The sequence below is a fragment of the Elgaria multicarinata genome, chromosome 10 (assembly GCF_023053635.1).
Source record: "Elgaria multicarinata webbii isolate HBS135686 ecotype San Diego chromosome 10, rElgMul1.1.pri, whole genome shotgun sequence".
Lineage (NCBI taxonomy): Eukaryota > Metazoa > Chordata > Lepidosauria > Squamata > Anguidae > Elgaria > Elgaria multicarinata.
The window spans coordinates 6,524,663-6,536,477 of NC_086180.1; the positions used below are offsets into that span (position 1 = coordinate 6,524,663).

Consider the following 11,815-nt stretch of genomic DNA (forward strand, 5'->3'; position numbering starts at 1 on the left):
CTAAACTATCACCGTCAACCCTAATGCAAAGTAGGATTCAAATCGAGCTCTCCTGAATGCCTTACAGCTGCTTCTTATATTACCTTTTAATACTGTTTTACAAGGGCTGTGATGTTCAACTGATTAATTGCTTAAGATTTTATCCACATGTTTGATCTACTAAAAAGCTGCCCCAGGCAGGTCATGTTAAAAAACGGTATTATTTTTAATACGAGCGTTTCTAAAAATTGCAGGTGGCAGCTGCACCATCCCACATTTCACACTGGAAAGAATGGCTCAAGTGCTTTGCTGCTTTTTTTTTTTTTTTTTTTTTGGTTTAGGAAGATTGCTTTTACTCACTTGCTCATTTGCACAAATGTAATCAGTTGATCAGTCAACCATTCAATTAAGATTAGCTAGAGGACTGCTCAGTTTTCTTTTGTTATTGAACGAACAGTACTGCACATGGGAAAACTAAAAAAAAAATCTGATTGAAGGGGGGGAAAAGAAAGGTTGAAAAAAAACGTTGTGTAGGTCTATTTGCATGAACTGTCTTAACTCTTAAGAAGAGGACAGGTACCCCAAGGCGGATAGGTTCTGAAATAGAGTAAACCCAGTTTATAAAAATTGTTCTGCAGTATTAAGTATGGAACATATTGATTTACAGAAAGAAATGGGAGCCTTGGAAGGTGGCAACAAGGGAGAGGGCCTACTCAGTGGTGCCCCCCCCCGCAACTAAGAGGCCCACCTGGCACCAACACAGTCAGCATTTCAGCACCATGTAAAGAAAGATCACTCTGTAATTCCAGGCGATTAATGGTATATTATGAGGTACCTATGTCTGCTGTTTTAGAACAGGTCTTTTAGGAAAAGCATTGTTTATTTATATTGTTTTAGCTGTTTATATTGTTTTTAAAATTTTATGTTGAAAAAAATTAGACTATTTTTTATTATGTTATACTTTCTCTTTGTATGAATTGTTGTAAACCACCCAGAGAGCTTTGATTATGGGGCAGTATAGAAATTAAATAAATAATAATATGAATGTTGTCAGTTTACCTTCCTCATCCCAATCTGATCAATGCAAGCTGCGATCTTTGAAACCTCATCCACTACAGGTTGCAGGTGTACTGGCTTCATTTGATTGGAATGAGCCCTCCTTAGCTATTGGCTCAGCTGCTGAGACGTTACAGAATGTTTATGAACATTTCCCAGTTGCTCAGAAATCCCCCAAACTCTGAGCCAATGAAGCCCAGGGACAAATGGCACAGTATGACCTTGATGGTAAAGGGTGAATAGAATGATTTGGCAGCTGGTGAACGTTTAGGGCTCATCTACACCGTGCAGGAAGTTGCACTATGAAAGTGGTATGAAAGTGGTATATAAAAGGCAGGAGCCACACTACTAGGGTGACCATATGAAAAGGAGGACAGGGCTCCTGTATCTTTAACAGTTGCATAGAAAAGGGAGTTTCAGCAGGTGTCATTTGTATATATGGAGAACCTGGTGAAATTCCCTCTTCATCACAACAGTTAAAGGTGCAGGAGCTATACTAGAGTGACCAGATACAAAAGAGGGCAGGGCACCTGCAGCTTTAACTGGTGTGATGAAGAGAGAATTTCACCAGGTTCTCCATATATACAAATGACACCTGCTGAAATTCCCTTTTCAATACAGCTGTTAAAGATACAGGAGCCCTGTCCTCCTGCTTTATAGTGTTATTGAAGTGCACTGCAGGATCTACACTACTGCTTTATGGTTCTATTGAAGTGCACAGACAACAAGTGGGGCCCAGTGACACATACTATATACCGCTTTCATACCACGATATCCTGCTCAGTGTGGCTCCTGCCTTTTTATATACCCCTTTCATACCGCTTTCATAGTGCAATATCCTGCTTGGTGTAGATGAGGCCTTAGATTGTGCATTTAGCGTTTGTGTATGAGTGCTGCATGCAAGTACTCCGAACAGTGATGTAGTGGAACCAGGGCTCCCAAGGACGCAGCACCGGCCCTTTTTTTTTTATTGGCAGGGATGCTGACATCATCTGACACCCCCTCAGACTTCCCTCTGAGTTCATCTGTGATCCTCACAGTAGCTGGGGAGAAATGAGCCTCCCCAGCCACAATATTTTGTTCCCTGTTGCAGTACAAAGTATTTTGGGGGTGGGTGGGGGTCTGGAATGGGCTATTAAGCTTTACAAAAGACTTGGGGTCTGTCTATATGTACTCAAATCCTCACGGTAGCTGTGAATCTGTGCAGCGTCACTTCCATGACACAGCCACAGAGCTGCAGCTGGGCTTTTCTGTGAAACTGTGCAGTAACAACGTTGGGGACTTACCCTGACTTTTGCGGTGAGAGCTGGGTCACCCTGACTCTTCCGCTATCTGACCTTGCTCCGTGGCCAATCTCAGGGGCAGCCCTAGCAGATGTCGACCAGCGATTGGTCGCCAGAAGCCAGGAAGGCCCCCCCCCCTCCAGTAGCTGGATCACCGCTGGAAGCCCTGCGCTCCCTCTTTGGGGGAGGGGATTACCCAACGCCACCCTGGGTAAGTGAAACTGCGGTGTTTAGAAGGAATGTGGTGCCAACTGGGCGCCATGAAGACAGCCCCCTGCTCCTAGTGGAGATGAAACTGCTAGAACTCCTTTGGTCATATGGACTCATATTTTGGGACTCTCCTTGGGGGTGTAGTATTTATGGGGACCCTACACCCCTGACTGCTAGTGGGGAAGTGTCTGGGGACTGCAGGAGGCAAGGACAAAATGCATCTGTGAACTTACATTGGGCTCTATTTGCTACATCTAACTGCTGGCTGTTTATTTTTGCAGCAGTAGACGTTGACTCCAAGCAATACAATTGGTTCATGTCTGTTCTCCATGCACCGGTCAGTTGGAAGCATGTTACTCAAGTTTGGCCCCAGTCAGTTTTCAGGGCAGCAGCGTCTCTTTGTGGGGAACACGGAGCAAGAGTATCCCATCCAGAAGTGACCCCCAGCTCCATTCATGACTGAGGGACCTTCTAAGTCATCTGAGCCAGACCCACCATCCCTCAATGCCACCAACTCGACGGACTGTGGGGAGGATCTCTTGCTGTATGGGGACACTGAGAAAGTAGTCATTGGGACGGTCCTCTCCATCATCACCCTGTTGACCATTGCTGGCAACAGTTTGGTCATCATCTCTGTGTGCACTGTCAAAAAACTCCGGCAGCCCTCCAACTATTTGGTGGTCTCCTTGGCGGCAGCTGACCTGTCCGTGGCCTTTGCAGTCATGCCCTTTGTCATCATCACAGACCTGGTTGGAGGGAAATGGCTCTTTGGGGAGGTCTTCTGCAACGTCTTCATTGCCATGGACGTCATGTGCTGCACAGCATCCATCATGACTCTCTGTGTCATCAGCGTGGACAGGTAAGTATGTGTTCATGCTCATGATTACGGATCTTAGAGTTGGAGTGGCCCATGAAGGCTGGGGTAGACAACCGTAAGGGGCCATTTGGCAATTTGAGAAATTGTCCTGGGCGCTACCACAAAATGATTGCCATGGGACCCAAACAACTTGGGACCAGGATACCTGAAAGAGCACCTTCTCCCCAATCACCCTGCCCGGTCACTGAGGTCATCCAAGGGCATGCTCCTGGTGGTTCCACATAGACCTATCGTGCGATTGGAGTCCACCAGGGGAAGAGCCTTCAGTGTGGTGGCCCCCATCTTATGGAATTCCCTGCCTCTAAAGGTCAGGCAGGTGCCAACTTTTTGTTTCTTCCGACGCCTCCTGAAAACATCATTGTCCCAGGAAGCCTTCCCTTAGCGACCAGCCCCAGTTTATTTTGCACCTTGTTTCTTTTAAAATGGACTTTTAATGTGTTTTTATTCTGTTTTTATTCTTATTTTATTTTGTCCACCACTCCGAAATTCTGATTGGGGAGTGGAATATAAATACTGTAAATAAATCAAGGATGACAAGAAACCAGCCCAAAAGATGGAAAACATGGCGGGGGGTGGAGGGGCGGGGAGTACAAACTCCTTTAAACTCCTTTAAATTCACAGTTTTCAGCGCCAACAGAAATCTATTTCACAGCAATTCCAGCTGCCAGTAAGAAAATATGTTAACTGAAAAAATAAAGTGGATGGGATAGGTGGATGCCCAGGAAAGGTGCACCAGGGCTATATAACGACTTAGAAGGCTTTCCATCTTGAAAGGCGCCCAAGAAATATTTTAAATAAATAAATAGGCATGAGGACATGGTGCATAAGTAAGGTAATATTGACAGGAGGCTCTGAGACCCGCGTCAAACCCATTCAAAACTAGGCTTGAAATTTAAGGACGGAGATTTTAATTTTACCAGCTTTTGGCCTGTCCCTAGATATTCCATTCTTGGTCTACAAGAGATGACCGAAAGCAGCAAACACTGTTTGATAAGGAAGATCATCGAATTACAACTACTGCTGTTTGTGTTGTTGTTGTTATTGTTATTGTTGTTGTTCCTCTTCTAATAGCATACACATACACACACACACACACACACACACACACACACACACACACACATGAGCTACAGACACTGTTTCTTTGATGGGAATGGAGGCCTAGCTAAAGATGGCATATTAAATGGAAGTTAGACATGCTTAATAGCTCGCTTAATTGAGGTCACAACCTGCCATAATTCTTCTGTGAAAGTAGAGGAAAAACCACTTCAAAAGTCCAGGGTTCACAGTGTCTCCTGTGTGTTAGTAAGCGCCTGTTACTGAACTACTACTGCAAATTACTTCTCAGATAACTAACGGTGGGTTGATGTTCGTTGAAGTGACTCTCCTCTCCTGCGCTTCTTCTGCAGTTCCTTCCTATGATTTTATTCTGGGTTTATTATTATTCATTTGCAGCCTTTTACCCTGTTCTTCAGCACAGAGAGAGAGGGAGAGAGAGAGAGAGAGGCTTAACAAAAATTAATAATAAGCCAATCCCCAGGGCTGGTGCCAGACTATTCTGTGCCCTAGGCAAGGCGAGCTACTTGCACATACATACACACACACACACACACAAATTGCCAACTTCAATTCAGCTGTTCAAGCAAAGTTTCTGAACTATTATGTTTTCCTTTTATTATGCTTTTTTCTTTAAAACAGCTCATTTGTATAAAACTGTGACCCTTAAAGGGCCGTACTGTGTCCCTCTGAGGTCTGCGCCCTTGGCGGCCACCTAGTTGGCCTAATGGTAGCGCCGGCCCTGCCAATCCCTGCCCTAACATTTGCAGTCCAAAAGAAATGACAAAAAAGACAAGGGACGGGGGAATCAGGAGTTATTCATTCATTCTTAATTACAAAGGTGTGTGTGTGAGTGTGGGTGTGGGTGTTTCTGATATGGATGAGCAAAACAAGGTCTATGCAGCTGTCATTTCTCTGGCCAATATATGGGGCTAAGATGGTCTTCCCTTTGCATAGAATCATAGAATCATAGAATAGCAGAGTTGGAAGGGGCCTACAAGGCTATCGAGTCCAACCCCCTGCTCAATGCAGGAATCCACCCTAAAGCATCCGTAAGAGATGGTTGTCCAGCTGCCTCTTGAAGGCCTCTAGTGTGGGAGAGCCCACAACCTCCCTAGGTAAATGGTTCCATTGTCGTACTGCTCTAACAGTCAGGAAGGTTTTCCTGAGATCCAGCCGGAATCTGGCTTCCTGTAACTTCAGCCCATTATTCCGTGTCCTGCACTCTGGGAGGATCAAGAAGAGATCCTGGCCCTCCTCTGTGTGACAACCTTTCAAGTATTTGAAGACTGCTATCATGTCTCCCCTCAATCTTCTCTTCTCCAGGCTAAACATGCCCAGTTCTTTCAGTCTCTCTTCATAGGGCTTTGTTTCCAGACCCCTGATCACCCTGGTTGCCCTCCTCTGAACACGCTCCAGCTTGTCTGCGTCCTTCTTGAATTGTGGAGCCCAGAACTCGATGCAATACTCTAGATGAGGTCTAGCCAGGGCCAAATAGAAAGGAACCAGGACCTCACGTGATTTGGAAGCTATACTTCTATTAATGCAGCCCAAAATAGCATTTGCCTTTCTTGCAGCCATATCGCACTGCAATATCACATATTGCAGTGATGTTCATTCCCCATGGCCCTCGGTTCTCCGACCGATGGAGGAGACCAGAGTCTGCAATCCCAGGGAACTGTCAGTGGCAGCTGTATGTTCTGGTGGGGAGCAGGAAGCAAGGTCCCTACAGTTGCTTCCTCTCTGGCTGTTCTATAGGGCCAGGTTGGTCTCCCGTTTGCTGTGAAGTTCTTCCTGGGAGGCTGGGGATGCAGCCACCCAGTGGCCCATCATCCCCTGGCTGATCAATGAGGCCAGAGTCTGTAGTGCCAGGGTACATTTATTTAGGGAGCAATCCTATGGCCACTAGGAATTGTCTGAGGGGCCATAGGATACTGGGAATTCCCTCCTCTGAGGTCAAAGAGAGTACTCTGACCTTGGAAAGGGGAGTCAGAGAGCCACCCCCTCTCCCCCACCCCCATGAAGCCAACATGGGGGGGGGGAATCTAAGTAAGCCCAGACTAAAAGCTGTAAAAATTGAGGCAGAGCTCAGTAGGTAAAATAAAATATGTGTTGTACTTTGTTCAGACCAGCTGCAAAACTGTCACTTGCAAAAAAATATCAATTTAGCAAACATCTGTGCCAACGCGGGAACATTCAGGTGGAGATTTGGTAAAATGAACCCAAAACTTTGCATAATATCCAGATGCTATTTCTGTGCATTCCACAGGCGGTGGACAAAGGCCAGCACCCAACCGATTCTTTGCGGCTTTCAGAAATTCATTGCTACGTCCAAAGTATTTTTATCCTTCCCAACAGATTTTCTCACAAATGACTGCTCTGAAAATCAACAACAAGGCAATAGTCATGAATGTTAATGACGGATGCACCGATTAAGGATTAATGCAAAAGAAAACCAGGAAGGCAATACCTTAAGACTGGTGAAATTTATTGATTCTGTGTTTGGGAGGAAATCCTAGCTCTATGAAGACACAATGGGTTGGATCCGGATTTAGTTGTGTGCAGCTGGGGTTGTGGAAGTTGTTTTTCCTACCTTCTCCTCACCACAGCAATCCCTCCAGGCCCTTGGAAATACTACATGTAAGAATATATGAGAATTTCATTTTTGCTTGCAAAACATGCGAGCCTGCCCCATTCGAAGACATGAACGTGTGCGCAAGCGCACACTGCTGAAAATATTTACAAATCGTCAAACCTGTGCTCACGTTGATCTTGTTCCCGCTTCCAAGTTCAATTTGCCCTAATTTCCTAATTTGTGCGAATTTCCTCAATAAATGAAAGCAATCCTGCTTTAGTCCATGGAGGAAATGTACGCAAATTTCAGGAGATTCGCACAAATTTGGGGAGTTTGCGCAGATCTCCCATTTCATAGAATCATAGAATAGCAGAGTTGGAAGGGGCCTACAAGGCCATCGAGTCCAACCCCCTGCTCAATGCAGGAATCCACCCTAAAGCATCCCTGACAGGTGGTTGTCCAGCTGCCTCTTGAAGGCCTCTAGTGTGGGAGAGCCCACAACCTCCCTAGGTAACTGGTTCCGTTGTCGTACTGCTCTAACAGTCAGGAAGTTTTTCCTGATGTCCAGCTGGAATCTGGCTTCCTTTAACTTGAGCCCGTTATTCCGTGTCCTGCACTCTGGGAGGATCGAGAAGAGATCCTGGCCCTCCTCTGTGTGACAACCTTTTAAGTATTTGAAGAGTGCTATCGTGTCTCCCCTCAATCTTCTCTTCTCCAGGCTAAACATGCCCAGTTCTTTCAGTCTCTCTTCACAGGGCTTTGTTTCCAGACCCCTGATCATCCTGGTTGCCCTCCTCTGAACACGCTCCAGCTTGTCTGCGTCCTTCTTGAAGTATGGTGCCCAGAACTGGACGCAATACTCTAGATGAGGCCTAACCAGGGCCGAATAGAGAGGAACCAGTACCTCACGTGATTTGGAAGCTATACTTCTATTAATGCAGCCCAAAATAGAATTTGCCTTTCTTGCAGCCACATCGCACTGTTGGCTCCTATTCACCTTGTGATCTACAACAATTCCAAGAACCTTCTCATTTGTAGTATTGCTGAGCCAAGTATCACCCATCTTGTAACTGTGCATGTGGTTTCTATTTCCTAAATTGATCACAGTTTGGCTTGCACAAATCTCCTGTTTGCGCAATGTGAGCAGCAAACGTGAATGGGAATTGGGCACGAGATGAGCAGTGAGATAATGTCCGGAGAATCATAGCGATCTTAAACATCGCTTGTCAACCCATCCCTTCACATAGTCTTGGGGGACCTTCCTCATTGGGGGTGAACTGTGGTGCAAGGGAGGGGCAGGAGGGTCCCCCTCCCCCAAATCAGGCAGGTTTTTAACCTGTTGGTTGTTTTATTATGGTTTTAATTTTTGTGAACCGCCCAGAGAGCTTCGGCTATTGGGCGGTATAAAAATGTAATAAATAAATGAATAAATAAACGAAGATACTTTCTGTAAGTTGATCCCTTCTTTCAACAGATCCTGGATCCAACTCATTGGATCATATTCTAGTCCATCCTCGCCCCACACCATAAGCATAGGTTTTCCCCCAACCTGATACCTTTCCGTTACTTTGGACTACAGCTCCCAGAATTCACGACCATTGGTCATACTAGGTGGGGCCGATAGGAGTTGCAATCCCAAAGATCTGGAGGGCACCAGATTGGGGAAAGTTGCCAAAAGAGGATGTTTGCACTGCAAGTTTTAGCTAGTTCCAGTTGAGTCAGTCTTATGGCCGTAGCTCCCAACCCAAGAATCTACTCAAGATCATTCATGGATGGCCATCGCTGAAGACTTTATATCCAGCCTGCTGTACTCCCCACCATGTGGTTAATTTTCTGGGTAAATGACTTTGTTTCAAAGCCTTCCCTTAACAAAAGAAGAAGTCTGAGCAAAAATAGAAAGGAGCTGTTTAAAGTTAATTGCACAGAGATTACAGCACCGTCTAGGAATGCAAGGGCGACTGTGGGGAACTCAAAGTCAATTCCAGTCTGCATATATTTAATTTTTGAAGCTTCCATTAGGAGGAGCCAGAACATCTGAGATATGGAGGTCTGTTTTATTTATTCAAATCTAAAATGCGGATTCTGCCCTTTGGTATAAATATCCTCAGAAATTAAAAGGAACAGCCTGTTCAGTGAAGGGCACCTATGGTAAAGCCGTCAAGTTTATTATTGCTTGTAAAACATATCCATAATGCCGGAGCCACTTACTCTATAGGAATCCCATAAGGGGCCAGTTGGACAGGTGTTCAGTGGCTCCCATGGACCCAACAGTCATGAGTTTTCTGGAGGTTTGGTCTCCCCCACCCAAATTTATTGTAAAACAAACACACCCTAGTAGGAGCTTTGGGGGTATTTGTGGTAGGGTGACCATATGAAAAGGAGGACATGGCTCCTGTATCTTTAATAGTTGCATAGAAAAGGGAATTTCAGCTGCAGAAGCCCTGCCCAGTGTTGTATATCTGGTCACTCCTGCAGTTTTAACTGTTGTGATGAAGAAGGAATTTTACCAGGTGCTGCATGCATACAAATGGCACCTGCTGAAATTCCCTTTTCTGTGCAACTGTAAAAGATACAGGAGCCCTGTCCTCCTTTCCATAGGGTCACCCTAATTTATAGTTAACTCCTATCTGATCATCCCCCTCTAAGACTGGCCCGGGTAAGACCCTCATGCAATCTGATCCTATGCGCCTGGGCTTGCTGAGGTGCATGGACTTAGATGCCCTCATCAGAGCTGTGAAGGCCCTCTTGCCACCGCCCTCAGGACTTATCTCGTGGTGCCTCCCTCTCTCAGACCTGTGGCAGCTCCCAGAGGTCTCCTCCAGAGTCAGTGGCACAGCCAGGGAAGTCGCCAACCAATCCAGGAATCAGCTAAATCAGCTGCAGGGCAGAGACCAGGAGGACAGGGGGAAATGTTAACAGGCAAGGAGCCAGCTCCAGAAACACAGCTGAGGCCATTTCGGGAGGCCAGGAAAAGAAACTAGGCTGTAGCAGAGAGATAAAAAGGAGGCAAGAGGGTGGAGGTGGCGGAGATGTGAGCGAAAGAAGAGGAAGTTGCCATTCCAAAGATAGCAACAAGGGAACATGGGTAAGAACAGAAGAAGTTCCACAATGGATCAGACCAAGGGTCCATCTAGTCCAGCACTCTGTTCACACACTGGGTGACTTTAAGCCACTCGCTGACTCTCAGCCCAACCTACCTCACAGGGTTGTTGTTGTGAGGATAACATGGAGAGGAGGAGGATTATGTACGCTGCTTTGGGTTCCTTGGAGGGAAAAAGGCGGGATATAAATGTAATAAATAAACAAAGAAATAAATAAAAAACAAAATCCAGCCCAGCCTAGCAACCATTGATGATTGTTTTTCAGGTACCTGGGAATAACCCGACCGTTGACATACCCTGTGAGACAAGATGGGAAGTTGATGGCCAAGATGGTGTTCATTGTTTGGCTTCTCTCTGCATCCATAACTCTCCCTCCGTTGTTTGGTTGGGCTAAGAACGTCACCGTGGAACGGGTCTGCCTCATCAGCCAGGACTTTGGCTACACTGTGTACTCTACTGGGGTGGCCTTCTACATCCCCATGACGGTGATGCTTGTGATGTACAACAGGATCTACAAGGCGGCCAAGGCCAGTGCTCAGAAACACCGATTCATGGACTTCCCCAGACCCTATGAGCAAGATGGGGCCTACTCCATTGAGGCCGGCGTACGTCGCCAACACAGCACCAAGCGCAACAAGGCAGCGGAGGAGTGCGCCACTTTGTCCAAACTTCTCCGTCAAGATCGCAAGAACATTTCCATCTTCAAGAGGGAGCAGAAGGCAGCCAGGACCCTGGGCATCATCGTCGGGGCCTTCACGTTTTGCTGGCTCCCCTTCTTCTTGATGTCTACTGCCAGGCCGTTCATCTGCGGCAGCCACTGCAGCTGCATGCCGCTGCGGCTTGAGAGGACACTGCTGTGGTTGGGCTACGCCAACTCTCTCATCAACCCCTTGATCTACGCGTTCTTCAACCGGGACCTGAGGACTACCTTCTGGAACCTGCTGCGGTGCAGCTATCGCAACATCAACAGGAGACTCTCGGCTGCAAGTATGCACGAGGCCTTGAAGGCCACAGAAAAGCATGAGGGCATACTTTAAAGCTAAGGGCCGTTTGGGTCTTCAGCATTAAAGATGTTGACATTGTGACATGCCCCCTAGTGGAGACAGCCTGTACCACAGCCGCCCATGTGCTCAGAAATATACATTGGGGCGGGACTCATAAACCTCATGGGCATCTCTAATGCAGGGAGCCAAGATTTGGTCCTCTCCTTGGAACAGCTTGGCAAATATGTCTGCCAAAGGTACTAATTCACGAAAATGCCAACCCCCTCATGATATCTTCCTATGCTAGCTGTTTGTGGTGCAAAGAATCCAAACGAAAAAGAAGACCAAATCTTAAGAGCATTTCCTGCATGGCCACCTAGTGGTGACCCAGCTCCCCAGAGGTAACTGTCATGTCTAACCCTAATGCTCCTGTTTCGGGAGAAGGTGTTTCAGGTAATCAATCAGAATCAGATTCAGAACTAGAAGACGCAGTGTTAGACACCAGCCAGCCAGTGCCGGTGGGGGAGGAAGCTCTCACAGGAGAGGCCTCAGCTGGAAGTCGCCCCCCTCCAGAGCTTATCTCTTCAAGGCCAAATCCTACAAGCTCAGTGGAAAGGGAGGGAGCTTCCGGGGGCGAGCATTCCAACACGCTAACGGATGCTAGGGTCCGCCGGAAGCTAAAACGCTCAGCGCGG

General features: G+C 46.7%; 1 protein-coding gene across 1 annotated transcript; it reads left to right on the plus strand.

Moving 5' to 3' along the window:
- The first annotated feature begins 2,878 nt into the window (after positions 1–2,878).
- On the plus strand, positions 2,879–11,174 carry LOC134404619 (5-hydroxytryptamine receptor 7-like). Its single transcript, XM_063135394.1, is given in 2 exon segments — positions 2,879–3,387; positions 10,403–11,174. Coding segments are annotated over 2 exon segments (1,281 nt in total).
- The last annotated feature ends 641 nt before the right edge of the window (positions 11,175–11,815 follow it).